This window comes from Phacochoerus africanus, chromosome 3 (assembly GCF_016906955.1).
Source record: "Phacochoerus africanus isolate WHEZ1 chromosome 3, ROS_Pafr_v1, whole genome shotgun sequence".
Taxonomy (NCBI): Eukaryota; Metazoa; Chordata; class Mammalia; order Artiodactyla; family Suidae; genus Phacochoerus; species Phacochoerus africanus.
Window position 1 is genome coordinate 159,616,178 of NC_062546.1, and position 22,650 is coordinate 159,638,827.

The window sequence follows — 22,650 nt, forward strand, 5'->3', positions numbered from 1 at the left end:
GTGTTCAGTAAACATTTGCTAAATACAGAACCTGGCTCTACTCTCTTTGGCCTGTCATCAGGATCCCTCTTTAACTCTTTGTCTTTAGTTAAATCCAACCTCTGGTGATATTGCTACCTCATCTTACAGTCCACAAAGTGCTTCTACAAGAATTATCTTACTTGATTCAATCAGGAACAATGTGAGGTAGGTAGGGTTGGCTTTATAATATCATCTCCAATTTTTAGAAGAGAAAATAGAACCCAAGAGAACTTAATGTGACTTCTTCAAGGTCAGAGAATGAATCCCAGGCCTCATATGTTTACTACACCTTTCTCTAAGCCACCATAAACCAGACACATGAGCAGAGAGGTAACACTAAAAATTGTGAATTTTTATGAAACTGTAGTCCTTTATAGAGCAAAAAACAAAATACATTACTCAAAATAGATGTTCTGTAACAAAAGCAATATTGAAAAAGTGGGGAATGCAATTCAGGAAAAAGAAATCAAGATTTTTTTAAATGTTTTTATATAGAAATATTTTACAAAGATTTTACAACATAGCAAATCATTATGTCATACTGTAGAAAGAAGAAAAAGATTAAACCTCAAGGATAAAGAAAGTGCTCATAGCAACGTATTGCAGTCTCCATGAAAGTGCATGAACGGTTAAGGCAAAGTACCCCCTTGGTACTGGCGTGTTGCAAAATGACTTGTAAAACAGTTTTTAAAAATATACAAAGGGTTTTTTCCCCCCTCTATTCTTCTCAAAGACATCTGAAAGGGATACATTTATGAACAGTCATGCTCTACAACTAGATCATGTTAAAAATGACTAGTTAAAAATAACTCCTGGCTACAAAACAGTAAAAGTAAAAATGCTCTACTGGAGCATATTAAATCAACTGCTTTATAAAGCAAAACCTTTCCAGGTATGGCTTACTTGCAACATTTTACTTGCCAGGCTGAAGGCTTACTCCCTCACTATTCTAAGATAGAACTTATTAAGGATAGCCGTATGGGTTAAATTACAAACTTGCCCTTCCGTGTAGCTTTTAACTTCTGGTTTCTGTGGCTAAACTACTGGCTTGTTTGAAGTCCTCATGCATTTACTGTGTTATAAATCTACTCTATAGCTTTGCTTCTACCTGCAGCTTATGTGACAGCCATTTTATGAAGTGCTTCATATGCTTAATACACTATTTTGCCCTATCTGATAATAAAAATATGAAGGTGCTCTCTAAAGTTAAACCACAAACCCTATCAGGGAATTCTAGTTAAGCATTTCGTTTTTCCACATAGAAGTAAGTCCCTTAAGCTCAACAGGATCAATAAGAATAATACTGGTGATCAAACTTTAATCTTCACACTTGGAAGAAAATGTGTTTTTATGAGACAACTGAGACAAAGATTTTTAAAAGTGAATTAGCTAGACTTGAACAAAAGGGGGTTTTAGGGAAAACCGATATATCTGAATTCTAGTACAGATAATAAATATCTGCCAAAGAATAGCTTAATTCACGTGACTAGCCACCCTTTTACGTAAAGTCTTATACTCGTGAGAAATAAGGAAAAGGCAGTGTTACCATTTTATTCTCCATCTTTAAACTGAGTTTTTCTTTCCCTATTGTTCTCTATCCTTAAATATAAGGGAAATTAACCAGCTCATTTCTTCTGGCTTAAGTTTCCTAAAGAGCTTTTAGCCCTCAGGGTATAGCTGTGATAAAACCAGAGAGAGACACCCAGCCATTTATTGGAATTCTGAAGTTCAAAATAAGCACATGTGCTCTACATAATCTAGTAACAGGGATAGCAACAGTTAAACTGTCTTACACAACAGATGTATTAGTTTGATGTTCATCCGTAACTTCTTTGTCATTGGGACCACAGACCAAAAGCCGGGAGCCCAGAGTTTTCTGGGCAAATCGGAAATACATGATGTGACCCATTGCCACAAAGGAGACTGAAATCAATACGAGCAAGCCAAAAGCTTCAGGATTTGGAGCCAAGATGACCATGATGAAATGCAGAAGATCAAGAAGATAGTTCATGGAGTTCTGTACACCATTTATAATGCCCCTTTCAGATTCAATGACATTTTCTTGCAGCAGCTGTGTCACAGTTAAATCAAAGGACCAAAGACCTGTAATAAAAGATATTTTTAGAGACAATTTTAATTTAAAGCCATACAGTTCCGATTTATAGACTAAAAAAACCTGTTGACATGTGCCAAGTACACATTTAGCCCTCCTACCTTCAAGTCATTGTATGCACATTTATCATAGCCTTAGAGACTTATTTTTCAATAATAAACCCTAGGTTGTTAGTGGCTTCAAGAAATTATTTTTACAGCCACAAGACAAAAATAAGCCTATCTACAAATTTCTTATTTCTGTTTTTCCGTGATTATTCATACTATGAAATCAAAACTCTGAAATCAGAGACACAATAAATCCTATTACAAGTACTAGTATTTTTAAAGTTTAAAATGAATGGACCTAATATATTGTTACGGTTAAACTGTAAGGAAACTTTAAACCATTAATACATTTACTGCCTGGGTTCTAAATCCCCTACAATAAAGCTGTCCTGCTTAAATATTAATGTCTTTGATAAATTAATGAACTGCTTTATATCACAAGATAAATATGGTTTCATTTCAAGAACGAATTCAGGCAGAGCTAATTCATCAGCACTCTATTAATGATTACTTAAGTGTTGCTTTGTAAGAGGTCTTTACATTGTGTTTTCTTCTAGAGCTATGAAATCCATTTGTTTGGCAAAGTATATAATAAATAAGCATCCACTAGATAAGACTTTTGAAGGATTTTTTTCTCCTAACTACTGTGTCTTTTTAAAAAATTTAAACCCAAAACACTTTTTTTTTAAAAAGTGTTAAATATTCTCTAAATTATAGTACTTTTATAGTATGGTAGAGTTACATCAATATAAAGACTTTAATTACTAAAAGTATAATCATTACTGATAACATCTTTCTTAAAAATTAATTAAATTACATTAAAAGAGTAAGATATCCATTTAGGAAAATTTTTCAAGCTCTAACCATGTTTTAAGGAAGTGCATGTACACACAAATATATTTTTTAAGCTATAAAATAAAAATTTCTGTAGATGTGTTTTTTTTTGTTGTGTTTGTGGGAGAGGGCGAGAGTGTCCCTCTACTCCTCCGCCATCTTGTCCTCCTAAAATAAAAATTTCATAATAAATAACTAGATTATGTATACAGGTAAATAGTGGATTTTTAAATTAATAGTCAGGGACCCATTTATCATTTGAGGGTTGAATTCTCTGAACCCACATTTGCAAAAAGACACTTTGGTTCATTAATATTCAAAAAGAGATTTCTTACCGATTCTAGCAGCAATGACGCCTGCAAACAGCAGACTGACAGAGATTATAGGCACAGGTTTAGGGCTCATCTCAGGGACAATACTAGCAGAATCAGACCCATTTGACATGTACATATCAGTTGTAGAGATGAGTCCAGGTATTTTTGTAGGTGTAATTGAAAGTGGCTCTGTCTGAATGAACCTAGAATGGATATTTTCAAAAGGAGAAACAGACAAGTCCAAGGGGCTTCCAGGCATGAACACGGAGATGACACACAAGATCAAACAGGAAAACTGTGCAAATCCTGAGATCAGACCAGTCCGAACCAGGCCACATTTTCGACGCAGCCACGTAAAAGCCACAGTTCCCATTATTCCAGTTACAGCTGATGCTCCCATCAAAATGCTGAGGATGGACCCGCTCAGCCCCTGAGTGTAGGCGTACCCTGTAGTGATGCAATCAAAGCCAAGGACAGTCATATAGAGGAAAGCAAGACCCATGCCCGCCAGAAACACCGGCTGATTATAATAGGAGACCCATCCATCTCGGAAGGTGCGGAAGGGCTCAGCCATCTGCGAGGCACAGCTGGGCTCTTGCTCATTTTCAAGCTCATGGATGTCAGGGTCTTTCTCACCCATTAGATGAGTTCCCTCCAAGGGTTTTGGCTCAGTTTCTGTTAATAAAAGACATCATTATTTGAGGGAGGAGACATGGGGGAAAAAAAAGCCAATTATCTTACTCGGTATTTTTTCTTCTCCCTCTCCCTCCCCCATGGACACACTCTGCTACATGCAATATAATATGCATTTTCTTTTACTCATCTAAGAATTCCATCCAAGGGACAATCTCTAAGTTTTTATGTTAGATAAACAAAATACTATTGATATCTCTCCCCTCTCTAATCCCACCAAAGTAAATAGTAGGAAAACTCATCAGATAAAATGCAATAATTGCCTGGGAAAACACAGAATCTTATTTCCTGGGGCCCTATCAAGATTCCACTTGTTTGGAAGCCCAACTTCTTCTCTTTCTTGAGAAATTCCTACCTTCATGTGCTCACTCCCTTCCGTTGTCCTACAAATGGCATGTAACTCCCTTTATAGACCCCTAGGAGTTCTCTTGTTTCCTTTCTCCCACTGTTCTTCCCATTCCTATAGATCAATTTTGCCCAGCCATCCCTCAATTAATTGCCCCTCTGTGTCTCCTACTCACATTAAGGAAAAGGGTCAGGGGTCCCATTCCAACCCCTTGAGATTGAATTCCGAGTTGGTCCTCAAAAGCCTGGGTTTTGACTCACTACCAAGTCAATATATTTAACCTCATACAAGCCTTCAGTGTAACTAAACCTGATATAAATTCAAAATTATTTGGCTCTTAACCAACATTTAAGGTCTGAAAATCAGAATAAAGGGACTGAATATTTTGATGAGTTTACCTTTGTATAAATTCAGCTGTTTCAACTCAGTTTCCTCTACTTTAGGAACAGCTTTCACAGCTAGAGCAGGGGTTTTCTGGTAAACCTTCCAGAGCAGAAAGTATTCCACACACATGGATACCAAATTCCATCCCGAAATGAAACCACAGCCAATGACTGCAGAGCCATATGTCATAATCTGGCCAACAGCCATGGGGGCCAAGATGTTGGTTAACTGGTCAATCCTTCGTATTGTAGCATTCATATCTACACAGGTAGATGAAAGAGGCAGATAAATGTGCAATCCTAGCAAAGAGAGACTGCTCACTTACATAATACAAACTCATAAACCAAGAGCATAGATTTCTACAATGGAAATTCCTAAAAGCACTCTGCAAGCAAACCATTTTGTTAGAAAATCACTTGTCGTTTGTATCGTCACATTAATATTGCCTCAAAAATCATTTCCTTGGGATTATATAAATTAGTCTAATATCAGCTTTTAAAAAAATGAATTCAATAGTAACTCTACATTCTTTATTTCAACAAACATTTATTAAATGCCTATTATGAACTAAGCACCATTCTGGCACTATAACAAAAAATGAAGTCTATCCCTCCCTGTCTTCATGGAGTTTACATTCCCACGGGAGCCCAAAGATAATAAATCAACAAGCATATAAATACATAGCAGGTCAGATGTTCATTAAATATTATAGTGAAAAACAAAGCAGAAAAGGGCATAGAGAGTACTCAGAGGAAGGGGGAACTTCAGTTTTAAATATGGCAAGGGCAAGGAAGAACTTGCTGGAAATAAAGACAGCATCATGGCAAAGACACGAAGCAGTAGGAGGCAAAAGAGCAAGTCAGGTGGATATTAAGGGGCACCACCAAGCAAACAGTCAAATATGTCAAAGGAGAATTCCAGACCAAGTGAAATGCAAAAGTCCTGGGGCAGAAGGAACATGCCAAGAGGAACAGCAAGGAGGCAGTAGGGCAGGAACAGAGAAAGGACAGGAGAGGACAGGAACAGATGAGGTCAGAGAGGGAGGGCAGACTGGCCCAATCATGTAGGGTCTTAGTCTGTTACCTGAACTTCAGTTTTTACACTGAATGAATGAGGAGGTCTTTGCAAACTAATGAATAGAGAGGTAGCACCGTGTGGCATCATTTTAAAGGTTCATTTTGGCTGCTGCGATGAGACACCACTGTAGAGTGGGGGGCAGGGGGCACAGACGAGAGCAGAGGCAAGGAGACAGGTGCAAGATGATGTGGCATAGAGCAGGATAGTAACAACAGAAACAGAGAAAGAGATACCAGATATACTTTAAAGTAGAATCAGGAGGTCTTCTGAACAGATTAGATATGGTATGTGAGAGAGAGGAATTAAAGTTGATTCTTTATCCTGAGCAGTTATCGTAAGGACAGAATTTCCACTTACTGAGAAAGAGAAGCCTTCAGAAGAATCAGGTTTGGGGCAAATGAATAAGCATTTGGTTTTAGAGATGCTGATTCTGATAAGCCTACTGACATTCAAGAGGCCCCATCATGCAAATAGTTACACATATAGGTCTGGAGTCTAGGGAAGGAGGTATCAGATTTGGGGATCGTCAGCTGCTTGATTTTTAAAGCAGTGACACTGGATGAGCTCACCAAGGGAGTGAGTATAGACTGAGAAGAGACAAGTCTGCTGATTGAGTCCTGCACATGCCAATGTTCAGAGGTCAGGATGATGAGGAGGAACCAGCAAAGGAGGAGGAAAACCAGGAGAAGCCAAGAGAGGACAGTGTTTCAAAGAGGAGAGAGTAACCAACATAATTGCTGCTGATAAGCCAAGAAATTTGAGCAGCTTTAGATGGACCACATAGAAGGTATTGAAGACCTCAAAAAGAGTAATGCTGGTGGAGCAGTAAGGGCAAATGTCTGATTGAAGTTGATTTAAGTGACTGCTGCTAACTTCAGGGGACACACTTCTATTATATTTTAAGTGAGTGGCACTCCCTGGATTCATAATGGGGCCGACATTATAAAAAGCAAGGCCCCAACCAAGGAAAGGAATTAGAAAGAGTGAACATTGATATTTCTTTTTGTTAAGTTCTGCTCAGAAAGAGAATAAAGAAATGGCGTGGTAGAGGAGTAGAGACAGGGATTTTTAAGAAGAGTAAATTATATATGATATCAAATTATATCATGTTTATATGTTGATGCGAATGTTACAGTAGATGAGAAGGGATGGCATCTAAATCTATGGCACAAGTGGCAGAGCTGTTCTCAGAGAGGAGTGCAAGCAATTCATCAATAGCACAAGAGTGGAGGTCACGTAAATGGCCTCAGGTGGAAGGAGGAAGAGCGATGTGATGGTGGAAGCGCTTGGAAGTTCTCTTCTCATTTTTCCATTTTTTCAGTAGAATACAAAGCCAGGTCATCAGGGAAGGTAAGGATGGGAGAGGAGATATTGAATGCATAAAGAGAAAGGAGAAAGTCCAAAATAGTTCTTTAAGAAAGTGGTAGAAGGAAGGCACCAGAGAAAAGAGTATGATCAGCTGGCAGCATGAAAGGCCCCATATGAATCCAGTGGTTATGAACTTTAAGTGAGAACAGTGAGCAAAGGTGTACATTTTTCACCAGCCAAGTTCTACTACGGAGAGGGTCTTATATAAGGAAAGTGACAAAAGGAGAGGCCAAGTGAGCTGAGAGTATATGCTAAGAGGCATCCCAGGATCAGAACGACTGACCTTGGAATTGAAGCTGGGTAAGGAGGGGACACAAGAGGGGTCATGTGCAGTGAATAGGTAGTAGAGTAATTACTCGTTGGTGCCAACCAGGCTGGAGGAGTGCTGGGGCTGGGGTCCCAGGAGGAGTGAGCTGGAAAGATAGGAGGTCTTGGATGCCAAAGATTGAGATTATGGAAGTGGACTCTGGGAACATATAGGTGAGTCACAGTGGAGAACAGGATGAATGAAGAAGAGGAAGTCAAGAAAATAAACTACCTTCTCATTATCTATCTCACAGAGCCGAGCAAAGATTACTGAGACAAGTCCTTACAATCATGTGGGGCTCCTTAAGGAAAAAGCAATATGTGACTAATAAGAACATTAACAGAAAATTGCCATTATGCCTTCTCTAGTTCTTCCTGGTCCTCACCAGCCTTCCAATCAGCCCTGTGTGTGTATAATGCTTATATGATAACAGGAGAACTTTGACATATTTCACCTTTCACTTAAGAGGTAAAGGCAGTTTCATTGATCGTATGTACACACGACCGTTTTTGCAGAGGCCTCTTTAACTTCCATCTGCCCCCCAGTAATAAGTTCCTAACAGGGGAGTATAGAATTGACCCAAAGAACTCAATAATTTGAATCCAAAAATCAAGTACTAGTGAAAATATACACTTGGATCTGAAACCCTCTGAAAAACAACAAAATTTAGTTAAAATGATGTGTTTCTCATTCACTACCTCTGTTTCAAGTGCTCATAAACTTTCTAATGCCACCAACTTCTTTTATTTAGAATTAAGAAATGTCTAAAGAAGTTAATAAATAATGTTTAGATGTAATATAGTGTCAGAGAACGGCTCTTATTTTTATAAAGCAGAACGAATTAAATGATAACTTTTCAAAAAGACCTAATCCTTTTACTGGTAACCAGCTAGAGAAAAATCAGTCCTCTGAATGTGCAAACCCATTTTTTTTCTGCACATTTATATTTATTCCCATGCAGATACACAAATGTGTGCTCATTTAATTCCAACTGAACTGTTTGCAGCTACAGCTGTGGCACAGAACATGATTTCAATAACTACTTGCTATTTTAAAGGGTATATTACATCTCATAGACTCATAGTAAAGAAAAGATTTGCTGAGCAAATAGCGGCTGGCAGGTTCGTCTACCTCAAATGTGAAATCAATGTTCAGTCAATATAATTCAAACAAGAAATTTATCTGCCATACTTGATGCCAGCAGATGTTTCTTTAGAATGGTGGACAAGAAAAACCTCAGAAGCTATTAATAAAGAGTAATTAACAAAGGAAATGGAGAAGAAAATAAAGTAACAGATGGAGTAAAACGTCTGGGAAAGGAAGTGAGTTTCAAACAGGCTGAGGGTCATGGCTGGAGGGAGTGTTTTAATAAAACAGTAAATCAATTACCTAGACAAATTAGCTAAAAGATTAATTAACAGCATTTTTGTAAGAAAAGAATATCTTTTCTGGAGCTGTCTAAACTAGATGATAACAGCTATATTTTGACCTGATGTTACTGAAATTTTAAAACTTTTCCACCTTCCAGGGAAAACTTCTCTTGTTCTTTATCCTCAGTGGTGCTACCTCCCAGTTAAAAAATTACTCTGAAATTAAGAAACACTGGGATGAGGGAATGAGTAGTCAGCATCCAGCTCATAACCTTCCCTCTTTATGGGCTCACGCCTTCTCTCTCTCTCTCTCCAACACACACACACTGCACACAGGTTCAGCTGGCTCTGCCCAGTCTCCTGCTTGGTTTCTTTGCCAGCAACCTCAAAAATCTCAAATATGGAGTTCCTGTTGTGGCTCAGAGGAAATGAACCCGACTAGTATCCATGAGGATGCTGGTTCAATCCCTAATCTTGCTCAACGGGTAAAGGATCCGGCATTGGCATGAGCTCTGGTGTAGGTCACAGATGCAGCTCAGACCTGGCATTGCTGTGGCTGTAGTAATAGGCCAGGAGCTGCAGCTCTGATTTGACCCCTAGTTTGGGAACTTCCATATGCCATGGGTGTGGCCCTAAAAAGACCAAAAAAAAAAAATCAGCCTGCATAAACATAAATTATTCCTGACTGGAGTAGGTGTGTCTGTGTACAGAGACCCAAAATCAAAAGGACCCAAGGCGGCAGCTGGAGTCTCCTCCTCGAATGCTTTTCCCCTTTCTCTTCTATTTTTCCTTTACCCTCCTTTTTTTCTGTTCTGTAATTCTGTCTGATAGCAGAAATGGTACCAAAAATCCATGGTTAGAGCCTGGTTAACTTTCAAATGGAAGAAGTTTTTGTTTCTTGTTTTGAAGCAAGGTTTGTTTTGAAGCATGGTTTTTAGTTAATTTTTAAACAAAATGTGGAGGTCAAAACCTGAGGAAAAAGTCCATGGAGGGTTTCCTTTGCTAGGCTACTAACCCACACTACTGGCTGCATGGGAAAGAGCCCTGCTTACTAAGCTAATTCACAGAGGACAAGAGTTCCTTGGGCAGCTTACTTCCTTTCTTAAACTTGAGAAACTCCCGGTCAGAAAGTACACTTGTTAGCCTGGATTCTTCCTCTCAGCAATAATTCCCCACATAAAGAAAGACAGCTGAGAAATGGCCAGCCATATTTTTATTATTTTCCTGGAATATCACTTTGGACTCAGAAAGATTCCCCCAAAGTTATGTGGAATTTTTTTGTTTTTTGTTATTTATTTATTTTACATATTTAGCACAAATGAAATATTCTGAGTAACTTTCTCTCTACTCAGGGCTTCTTCTTTTTTTTTTTTTCAATTACAGACCGTACAGACTTCCAAGAGTCAATACGAGTTAAGATATTCAGAGAAGAGAATCATCTTAAATGCCAACTTTTCCCCAAAAATATATTCCAACAGATACATATGTGATCTATTTTCAAAATATACCCTTCTGTATCCCTTGAATTTTAAAACATGGACATGTGGTACATCCTTAAAATACTACACTAAAAAGAGAAAATAAAGAACAGGGAAGAAACACTGGGGAAAAAAAAAAGGACAAAGCCTTATCTTTTAATTCAATGTGGCTAAAAGAGATATGGAATTATTTCCTATAAGTAAATAATCACAGGAAGAAAAGTTAGTGAGAATCACTGCTTTAGCTCCAAAGAGAATATCCTGCAGCACAGACTCACATGTGCTAAATTCATTTCCTCACTCACCAACCTCTAAAATCACTGCTGTATTTCTATCTTGAGCAATATTATTACTGCTACCACAGAGTGATGACTAAAGCAAATTCTTTTTCTTCATTTAGACCTTACATAGATTTTGTTCGCTTTCTCCCAACTTTCTTTTATCTTTTTTAACCACATGTCCAGTCAAACAAAGTTGCTTGCTCACCCCAGTACCTAATCTCGCCTCCATGTCCTGGGATAAGCCAACTGTAGTCATCAGGAATGGTTTTCTTGTCAGTCAGGATGGTTAGGCAATGTGTCTGTGATACCCATTATCTCAATGGCCAGGAGAGTTAATTCAGCTGACCTGATCAGCAGATATGTATACCCTTCCTCCTTTACTCTGTGTAATTTCAATCCAATTTGTGTCTGGGTGCTGTATGGGGCTGGGGGGAGGTAGGGAATATTGAGTGAAGTAGGTTATTCATGGCCCAAGTAATATTGATGCAATGGACATGCTGCTTTGTAAGCATTCTTCAGCCTTTATTTGCTCTCTTGTATATATTTCCAATGGACAATAAAGACATAAACTTCCTAAAAAACCTATGTTCTGTCCTCCATTTCTTTAGTATTTGTAAAAGCAATTACATCATACATAATGTAATATGTTATCAATTATAACTTTAAAGTTGAAGGAATTAACTAGAAATTATAGACTTAAGTTGTTCCCATTTGGTTTGGATAAAAATAATATCCATCATATGACCAGTTAATACTGGTAATAATTTTTATAGTATGACTGAAAAAAATCCCATGTCAGATTTTCACTGTTCTAAGCATTAATTAAACATTTGGAAACGGTTAACAGAATTTAAAAGAAAGAAAGAGCTCAAAAGAAATGTTCTTCTAATCTGCCGGGTTTACTTAGAATAAAAGAGAAGGTCACTCTCCTATATATTAGCTTCAGAGCAGTGAGACAAATCTTTGCACTAGTAAGAAAAAGACTATGTTTTCAATTGACTATTCTTTAAAAATACTCAGAAAAAGGCATAAGTGTAATTTATTACCACTGATTTGTAGCGAATCCTAATATAACCCATTTTAGTAGAAAGAGAAAACCAAATTACCTGCTAATTTGCTTCTGTCTTCTCCTGCAACAACAACAATCCAATCCCTTTGGATTGTGATTGTAGTAGCAGTACTGGCCAAATTTGCAATATTTGCAATAGTGATGATCAAGATATAGCAGGAAGTCTAAAGAATTACAGGGAAAAACTGATAAAAATGTCAGTTTTACCACACTGTACCTATCTCACTGTACAATATAATTTAAAATGGTCTTTGATGACATAGAAATAAATTTTTTATTTAAATTTCATTTCATAAAATCATAAGAAACCATTTTACTTTGTAGACATGAAACAATAAATACCAGTGGCCATGTGAAAAGGCATAATATTTTTCTAGTCTATATTATCTGTGGTACACATAATACAAAAATGCTAATGGTCATGTGCACATTTATGTGACATAGTTGTCATAAAGTGTTAACATAGGGCTAGTTTTTACTTCCCCTACAAATACGTCCTTTGGAAAAAACATTGAGGGGGTAGTAAGAAAACCTTTATTTAAATCAGAGTCTGACACTTTCCAGTTGATAATGGGCAATCAGCAAAAATCACTTTGTCTTAATTTTTTTCAACAACAAAATGAAGAGGACAGAAGATTTATTGTCCTACCTGGCTTTGAAACTCTACAATATTAATCGAAAATATGTAATAAGATTCAACAATGACATCAAATCTATTGTTTTCCACTACACCCATCTCTCTCTTCTTTTCCATTAAACTATCATGAAATCATAGTATGAGAAGTTATCGAGTCCATCTCCTCAAACAGAAATACCAATTATTATTGGAGGGACAAAATCATGAGTTATTAATACACACACACACACACACACACACACACAGATAACTTTTATTATATGGTGTGAACAAATTACAGGTTAGTACTATTGAGCTGAAAACTAGCAACTCTTAGTACTGCCACTAAAACGAATAAAAAAAAAAAGAACAAAATTTAAAATCAAACAATACTTAATAAATGCCTATTTTGGGCAAAAAACAAAACCAAAGTGGTAGGGGATATTAAAGTAGACACAGAGATCAAAATTAACAAGTCTTATTTGCAAAAAGACATTCCTTAGCCTCAAAGAGTTTTCATCTTTTACCACTACCAGATGTTCAATTTTCTGCTGTCAAGAATTTTGTTGAGAACTTACAAGAACCCATCCATGGTACATGGTCAGAAGCTCATCTTTATGTAGGAAAACCATCATCAGGATGATTCCACACAGGATGACCGAAACATTCTGGATGACCAGTGACGTCTGGGCCACTATATAGAGGGAGAAACAAAGGATTCATACAACAAAGCATTCAATGGAGCTGCTTTTACCCACACATCACTGTTCTACTATATTAATGCATAGCAAATTACTACAAGCATAAAAAAAATCAATTAAAACTTCTTAAAAGTTACTACAAGAAATAAAAACATTCCTGAAGTAAATCCTGCCTCAACTATTTCCAGTAGGACCCAGCACATCACATCAGACCAGTAAAACTTACAGACAGAATAAAGAAGTATCCCCAATTTTCCCTGTTGGTTGAAACCATTCATAATGACCACATTTTCATTTATCATTTAGTTTATCCTCTTGAAAGTTTACTGTCATAAAAAGAACAATATTGACTACATCAACAAGATCCACATATCGGCTCTTTGTTACTTAGGCAAAAATAAGAACATGAAGGAGGTTATGGAGGAGGTTAAGGAGGAGGTCATGCAATCCATAACCTCCTACGTGGCAGGCTGAAGTTCATAGGATAGTATGGATAAATATGAGAGACATGTAAAAAATTACCAAGAATAAAGAAGCAGTGTGTTCCTTTTGGAATACTAGTGCCATTTGCATGGCTATGAAATTCTAAACTATATCTTTCCTCATTAGCGAATGCCAGCTTTCTGAGAGTGAGGCACACATGTAGATAAAGTGTTGGAATAAGGACAAGTTAGTATACCAGGTAAGGATACTTCCCAGTCTTTCCTCTCCCCCTCTCTAGGGGAGACAACCTAGGTCAGGATAGTTAATTTATCTTATATCTTATGTCTATAAGGTGAGGATATAATACATATCTTCCTTCCTTACTTTATGGGGTCATTATGATGCTCAAATAAAATACTTACAAAAGCACTTTGAAAAATACAGACAGTTGTACATGTAAGGTATAATTACATCTCCTGCCTTTAAGGATAGCAAAGCTCATTCTGACTTGGAAGATTATATCAAATCCTCGAGACAAAACAAACTGCTTTCTGAAATTTGAAATAAATTTCCAACATATAACTCATTCTTTCATTGCATGAGGATTAAATAAGAACTGAATGAGGTGCTTAGCTCTTAGAACCCCACAGACCACAGGAAAGACAGACATGTGTACAGATAATTATAAGAACATTAGTGTGATGGCAGAGGTATAAACAAGGCTTCAGGGGAGTGCAGAAAAAAACATGGTTAACTCGGCCTTAGAGACATCAAAGAAGATTTTAATGGAGGCTGACACATGAGTCAATTACATGGGACAAGGGCCAGGTTGCTATTCCACCACACTCTTCTTCATCCAACTCACCATTCTTTCCTAACCTACAGTTTCAGTGTTCAACAATCATAAGGCTAAAGGTCTCTATGTATAACATTCCCATGTTCCTGTGTATAATAGTGTTAATAACTAAGACTTTTTTTCCCTAGGATACAAAACTTTTATCTATATGTGTTTTGGTCTGTAAATTCTCAAACAATAGAAAAATGTCCATCTTGGCCATTCTACTAATAGCATCGAGTCCTAGAATTTGACAATCCAGTTATTCTCTCTCCAGGGGTAGTCATCCTGCACTGAAAGAAATGGCTACCTCAGTCTTTCCCCGTTGTCTAAGATAGACATGGCCAGGACTTAGCATTACAACTGAGCGACTAAGGAAAATTCTGTCCTCCTAAATTTTTATCCAAATTGCCCTCATATTCTGTAATTTTTTTTTTTTTTTTGGCTGCACTCATGGCCTGTGGAAGTTCCTGGACCAGGGATCGAACCCATTACCACAGTTGTAGCCAGAGCCACAGCAGTGACAATGCCAGATTCTTAACCTGTTGAGCCATGAGGGAACTCTGCCTTATATTCTGAATAATTGAACTGTTCATTCACTTCCTCTCTTTCCTATATAATACTTAATGATTTCAGTATTAATGCTCTAGAATAAGTGCCAATATATTATCATTTCTTTTTCCCTCAAATATTTATAATTCAGCTGTGATCCAGAAACAGATATTTTTTTCTTGATTCCATAGTTTTCAGTTCCCCGATACATCCATTTATATGAAACACAGATACCCAGAGGACAGATGTTCAAGCTGTCCTAGGAACATCTTATTAAATGGACTCCAGTGCAAGTCATGGTTAAAAAGGATGCCAGAGTTAAGCAAACTTTTAATGTTTAACATGGTTCCCAGAAAAGTGCTATGGTGTTAATCATTAACATTTGAAATTTAAGAATAGCCAAAGATACCAAAAAAAAAAAAAAAATCTAAAAGCTCAATGTCCTGGCATCCCAACTTTGTGCAGGAGCCCCAGACCCTCCATGCAGAGGTGCTACCCATGAGCACCCATCACTCAGGGGCTGTGTGCAGATGCCCAGTGGGTTTGTCACAGTGGTTCTCTCTAGCTCAGGTACTGGCCCCACAAACACACCACTCACCTTTAAGTCTGGCATTCTTATCCACCCAATCGCCAATGATAGCTCCTAGAACCAGAACAGACCCTGCCACCACCAGCCCGTAGACTGCAGTCAGGAGAAGGCTGTTCCCATAGAGCTCCACCAGAAACACAGACACTGCAAAGTGCCACATCCGATCCCCCTTGAATAAGCAGAGAAGGGAAAAAATTCTGATGAAGGCATTTTCAGTTTCTAGTCAATTATACTCAAGAAATTGCTTCCCTATCAAAAGGGTACTTTCCACCTAGACCATAAGGTTGTCAAAGTCAACAATTCCTCTATGGATTGAATGTGGTCAGCTATTAAAACTGTTTGTTCAGGCACAATGGAAAATATTCTTGCCCAGTTACTAAGTAAACTCCCCCAAAAAGCATGATATTGATGAAACAAACATACTTCTTATCATTCTAGAAAAAAATACAGTTTCCAAGTCCAAGAAGTTTGTTTTGTTTGTTTGTTTGTTTGTTTTTGTCTTTTTGCTATTTCTTTGGGCCACTCCCGTGGCATATGGAGGTTCCCAGGCTAGGGGTTGAATCAGAGCTGTAGCCACTGGCCTACGCCAGAGCCACAGCAACGCAGGATCCGAGCCGCGTCTGCAACCTACACCATAGCTCACGGCAACGCCGGATCGTTAATGTTTGGGTTTTTTTTTTTTTTTTTGAGATAAAACTTTTCCTATTTTGCATCAGATTTTTATCTGGAATTTACCTATCCTGACTTGAGAGGCATAAAGGAGCTTGCTACTGAACCAGAATGAAACTACAGTATAGTTTACAAACATTAGTATGCCTTGAACATCAAGAAAAATCCAGTTTCCCAATCTGTAAAACGCAAGAATGGACTATATGACCTCTAAAGTTTCTTTTACCTCTAACATTCTAAAATCTATGTTCCATTTTACAAATAAACTTCAAAGTCATAAAACAGCAGGACAATCAGAAAGATGAAGTTGATATGGGCAAATGCAGGTACCATACATATGAATGAAGATGAAAGAAATAAATACATAAGCAAGTAGTTATTTTAACATTTTAACACAGATGAATTTTGAAAGGGGGAAAAAACCATTTCTTCACTCTAGAGTATATAAGGGAATTTTGGAATTCATTACTGCAAAAGGTAGAATAACATAACATTTAAGTTGTCAGGTAAATTAATGTGTAAGAAATCTATAATGAGCCTTACAATTAGATTTTAGACTCCATCCCTGACTCCTGAGGTTAATCTAAAATAGGACAACTATATTCTATCATAACCCATCCCTATAAGAAATCACTACAGGAAACCGAGTTCCTAGGCCCCCTATGGATTGGAAGTATCACTACACTTTGAGTTCTTTCCAAAGTCACTTGACATCCCCCTAACAAGCTTAATGTTCAAGCAGCAAAGTATTATTCTGGCAGGTCAAATGATTTTAAAAATTTAATAAAGCCAAGACAACAATCTCATGCATTCAAAGCTAAACTGATGTACACATACCATAACCATCATTTACGATCTGACCAGCAACCATGAGGATGCAGGTTCAATCCCTGGCCTCACTCAGTGGGTTTAAAGGATCCAGCATTGAAGTGAGCTGTGGTGTAGGTCACAGACATGGCTTGGATCAGGTGTTGCTGTGGTTGTGGCATAGGCCAGTGGCTACAGTTCTGATTAGACCCCTAACCTGGGAAAATGTTAATGTTTAAAAGACCAAAAAAATAAAAATAAAAATAATAATAATAATTTCTGAGACAGCTTTTTAAGGTTTGCTTTGACAATTGAAATTTTTCCACCTAGGTAGGAATTACATTTCAAATACCAGTGTACTAAATGATTAAAAATATGTGAGACACATAAAATTGTTTGAAACCAATAAAAAGATAAGTTTATAAATTAAGATAAAAATGTCAGTAAGAATGACAAATTAGGCTATTTTTCTTAATCTTCATGAGAAGCAAATTTGAATTTGATTAGCATAATATAGGATGAGAAGAGGGATATTTTATCTAAATCTCCAAACTTCTGAGAAGACAAAAAACATATAAATGCCTCAAAGGACAGGTTGCCTCCATAAGTGATTTTCTTCTGTCTTTTTTTTTCTTTTTGTCTTTTTAGGGCTATGGGTTCAATCAGAGCTGCAGCTGCCAACCTACGCCACAGCCACAGCAACGCCAGATCCAAGCTACATCTGCCAGTTTGCAACCTACACCATAGCTCAGGGCAATGCCAGATCCTGAACCCACTGAGAGAGGTCAGGGATCGAACTCTCATCCTCATGGATACTAGCTGGGTTCATTACTGCTGAGCTACAACAGGAACTCCGAGATCTTCCTCTTTCTTAACATAAAGAATAAACAATATTATTCTACTACTAGTGCTTCTTTCTTTCTTTGTTGTCTTACTCCTATATTATTTACAAAAGAATTTGTTTTAGATTCTTCTAAAGCAGGCCACTGAAACAAGTGCTATGAAATGAAAGTGTTCTCTCTGGCTTCTCTCTGTATGGCATGCCACCTCCCTGATGGAGAGAAATAAAACTGCTCCACTTACTCCAATTTCCAATAGGTTTAGGCTTTAGGAAGTAGCAGATTCTATACTCACAAAGCCCAAGAACTAAGTAAAGTCTCAGTAAATGCTGATAGAGTGCAACTCAAACCTACCCATCCTTACATCCATCTCCTGCCCTCCCACAGGTTGTTGTCACACTTTGAGGATCTGTTTCCATATTAATGAGTGACTGACAGCCCAAGGCCAAATGAATGTCAGTGAATGAATGATCACAGTCATTAATGCACTGGATACTTTTTGAGAGGCTACTAAGTACCCAATGCTACAGCAGGCACAGGAAATTCAGCAGTGGGCAAAAATTAAGATTCATGCTTCCATGTAGCTTGCATCCCAATGAGCAGAGACCAAAACCAAATCTAGAATAGGTCAGGTGGTATAAATGCTATGAGGAAAAATAAAGTAGGGTGGGGCAGGAAGGTGGCATTTTGCATGAAGTAGAGACCTCTACTAAGTAAGTAAGGGCTGGCGCCATGAAGACATCTGGCATATAATTGGAGACAGTCCATAGCATAATGACATTAAGATATAAGCCCTGGCCACCCCTTTCACGGCCTTACACTGCTTATCTTTTTATAATTAGCAATACCTTTTAAAGGCCACACTAAATTATATAAGCTCTTTGATGACATGATCCACTTCTTACCATACTTTGTATTCCAACAGCATAGAGTAAAATACATTGATCCACTGGCAGACAGAAATGAAGGCAGATATTAAAAAGCATTCAACTTCACACAAAACTAATCTGATATAACTCTAACAGCTCTAAACTATAGTCAGCATTTAGGAAACCATGACTTGACAGAATTGGCAGGGAAATGGATAGATATATACATATACATATGTTTACATGTATATAAATAAGTACACATATTTTGTCCTAATAAAATCTGGCGAAGTGTCAAACAGGAGACAAAACTCCAAAGGCAGAATTACCAAGAGTTAGACAGCACTCTTCTTTTACACTCCTCTCCAGTAAGTGAAAACCCACTGAAACTTTTATGGTTGTAACTGCTCTGTTTTGTTTTGTTTTAATCCAAGTTTCCCACAAGAACTCCTTTTGCTCAATTTACTGTAAGATTGGAGTAACCAGCTGTCACTTTTCTGATGTTTTTCACAATAAAAAATCCTCCTGGAACAATCACAGTTCCACCCTTTTTGGCAAATCTGACCTGCCAACCTAATAACAAAAGGTCACATAAACCTTAAACTTAATCAGTATTTGGAAGTCAGGCACCTTCTTCCCCTAGGAGATAGGTCCAGACCACAAGGTGAGAATTTCAGATACTATCTCCACCACTTATCTGTTTTATAAATACTTAATACTTACTGAATTAAACTAGAAGAACTATTGATTTAGATTAATTAAGGGTAGTTTCACTAGATTTCTACTAGCATCATCAGCTATAGGAAATGAACTGCCAGTTCTACTTTGTTTACATGCATTTGCAGAGTCATCCTTGTTTAAGCCTCTGGGGAGATAGAAACTGGCCTTCTAAAAAGCCATCTTTGAAGTATTTCTTAAAGAGCTGATAACCTAGTTTAATAATTTCCCAAGGGCATTGGTACAGATTTCCTCATACAATAGTTTGCATTTACACCTTAAGGATGATCTAATAGAAGTTTTCAATTTAAAAAGAAAATAGGAGTTCCCGTCGTGGCGCAGTGGTTAATGAATCCGACTAGGAACCATGAGGTTGTGGGTTTGGTCCCTGCCCTTGCTCAGTGGGTTAATGATCCAGCGTTGCCGTGAGCTGTGGTGTAGGTTGCAGAGGCGGCTCGGGTCCCCAGTTGCTGTGGCTCTGGCGTAGGCCGGTGGCTACAGCTCCGATTCAACCCCTGGCCTGGGAACCTCCATATGCTGCGGGAGCGGCCCAAGAAATAGCAACAACAACAACAAAAAGACAAAAGACAAAAGACAAAAAAAAAAAGAAAGAAAATAACATTCACAAACTTTACTCTCAAAATTCTTTCTCTTTACTATGGTTCCTTTAAATGTCATACATGAGGCATGAATAGAGTATACTCAGATTTGTTGCTTGTAAACAATTAGACTGATTGTTTAATTGAAAAATATTCTAATCAGCATTAATTAAATATAAATCCAGCATCCTCTGGGATTATTCTTTTGGATTGGTAGGTGTTGATGAAGGTTCACAGGAACCCTGGGACTCTTCCAAGACCACATAAGAAGTCAGAGGGAGAATTATGAATTAGTTGCTGATTTTCTTGGATAATGGCTTTTAAGATAGGCTGAGATGCCCCGCACTTATCTACCTGAAGATAACATTTTTTTTAATTTATTTATTTTATTTTATTTTATTTTTTTGTCTTTTTGCTATTTCTTTTGCCGCTCCGCGGCATATTGAGGTTCCCAGGCTAGGGGTCTAATCGGAGCTGTGGCCACCGGCCTACGCCAGAGCCACAGCAATGTGGGATCCGAGCTGCGTCTGCAACCTACACCACAGCTCACAGCAACGCCGGATCATTAACCCACTGAGCAAGGCCATGGACCGAACCCGCAACCTCATGGTTCCTAGTCGGATTCATTAACCACTGCGCCACGACGGGAACTCCTGAAGATAACATTTTTAAAGACCAGAATTTTCATCACTCAGATATTTGCTCTTGGGGTGAATCATATTTAAATTAATCTTAGAATGCTATTCTTAGCCTAAGCCAATCACTGGACTATTATACTGTATTTTCATAGTGCAGTATGCTGGAACTCATAGGGTTTGTTTGTTTGTTTGCTTGCTTTTTATGGACACTCCTGTGGCATATGGAAGTTCCCAGACTAGGGGTAGAATCAGAGCTGCAGCTGTCCACCTACACCACAGCCACAGCAAAGCAGGATCTGAGCTGCACCTGCGACCTACACTACAGCTCAGGGCAACGCCAGATCTTTAACCCACTGAGCAAGGCCAGGGGTTGGGTTTGTTACCAGCTGAGCCACAGTGGGAATTCCTGGAACTTACAGTTTTAACGAAAGAAGAAAATAGAGAAATATCTTCAAATGTGAAAGAACTGAAGGTCCATGACATATCCCTTCATTCTCAGTGGCAGATATTACCATTTATTAAGCCTTTTATAATGCAAAATACATTTTAACAAACAATACCATTAATGCTGCCCTTGTTAATCGTGTCTTTGGATAGTTGTCAATCTACACAAAGTGTGACAATTCAATAATTAAATAGCATTTGCTAACACCTTTGGGAAAACATCTTTGGTGAAAATAACTTTTTCGTGAAAGCATGTGTGTTGGTTGATTTGTTTCTTTAGCTGCATGACAAAACTGGAAGATGGCTTAATACAATTGGACCAAATGAAAGGAAATAAGAAATTGTGCAAGTATGTTGGAAGAACTACTGCAGATTTTCACTTACCCAAGTAGATAGAGAATGACCAAGGTAGAGAAGGAATTTTGCAGAGGTCAGGTAGTTTGCTAAGGATCCTGCAAAGACACACAAGGGGTGAGATAAAAAGCATAGTTAGTCACTTGAGTGAGCTGAGGTTGGAATACTTATTCATTTGCTCTTATTAAACATAATTATTAAAATCCACTTTGTGCAGTAAATCACGAATATTTTATTAAGTCACCTAGACACTGATGGGTTGATTAAAAATGCAGCATGACTTGTTGATCAATAACTGCATAACTTCACATAATAAATCAACCTCTTGTTTTCAACATTTTTAAACTTCATTTCATTTTTAATAAGGCAATCCAAATTGCCCAGTCTACTGCATCCTTGCCTGTGTACAAGCCCCTTTCCCCATACCTTGAAATTCCTTTCTTCCTCAACCTCCACCAAAACAAGAGTCAAAGGAGCTACAAAGCACTCCGGTTAACAGCTGAGCCACATTCCTCCAACACCTGCTTGGAGCTGCGGGTCTCCACTGCATTGGTTCAACTCACCACAGCATCCTCCCTGGCGGTTTTGCTCTCTTGCCCTGGTCATGACACCAGGCGACCCCCACTCGTTCTTTTGCTGCTACCGCTGCCGCTGTTGCTCTTGCGGAGATGCTTGTTAGCAGGAATGCAAGGAACTGAAGAGAGCACCTCTGAAAACACAACAGCTTTGTGCAAAAAGACCGAGACAACTGTAGCAAAAACAAAAAAAGGAAAACGGCCCCGGGGTCTTCTTTAGGTCTTCTTTCCAAACTTAGCTAACACTGTAGCTGAAGTTGGAAAGGCAAAGCCTTATGGAGGCGGATGGGAGGCTCAACAGGCGTCCGAACCGCGTCGGGTGCCCTGTGCCGCCGCTGCTGCCGCCGCCGCCGCGGGCCCGGCCCAAGCCCAGCACTTATACGGGGTCGGGGCGGGGCTCCTGCCGCCACCGCCTCTTGGGCCGCCCCCTCCCTTTCAGAGCCACCCGGGCGTCCCCGCGGCTCGAGGCCCAGGGCCAAGCCGCCTTCCACGCCCTTCTCGGTAGTCGCCGCCAGTCCGCGGCGCTAGCATTCGACTGGCTGCAAACAAGCTGCGGGCCTGCTGCGACCTTCCCCGGGTTCGCTCCACTCGCCGGGTTTTCCTTCCTCCGGGAGGCCGCAAGAGGGGCTGAGGCAGGCCGGGCGACCGGGAAGGGCAGGACCGGGAGCCTGGCGGGCGGGGAGATGCATGCCCCAAGCCCGGGTAGGGGCTGCGGGGCTGC

The 22,650-nt window shown here is 38.7% G+C and overlaps 1 protein-coding gene across 1 annotated transcript; it reads right to left on the reverse strand.

Moving 5' to 3' along the window:
- Positions 1–481: 481 nt before the first annotated feature.
- On the reverse strand, positions 482–22,385 carry SLC40A1 (solute carrier family 40 member 1). Its single transcript, XM_047773052.1, has 8 exons — positions 21,918–22,385; positions 21,385–21,452; positions 15,428–15,587; positions 12,897–13,012; positions 11,740–11,866; positions 4,767–5,012; positions 3,351–4,004; positions 482–2,124 (listed from the first exon to the last, which is right to left on the reverse strand). The coding sequence occupies exons 1-8, from the start codon at positions 21,958–21,960 to the stop codon at positions 1,811–1,813; spliced, it is 1,728 nt and encodes a 575-aa protein (XP_047629008.1). The 5' UTR covers positions 21,961–22,385; the 3' UTR covers positions 482–1,810.
- Between the last annotated feature and the right edge of the window lie 265 nt (positions 22,386–22,650).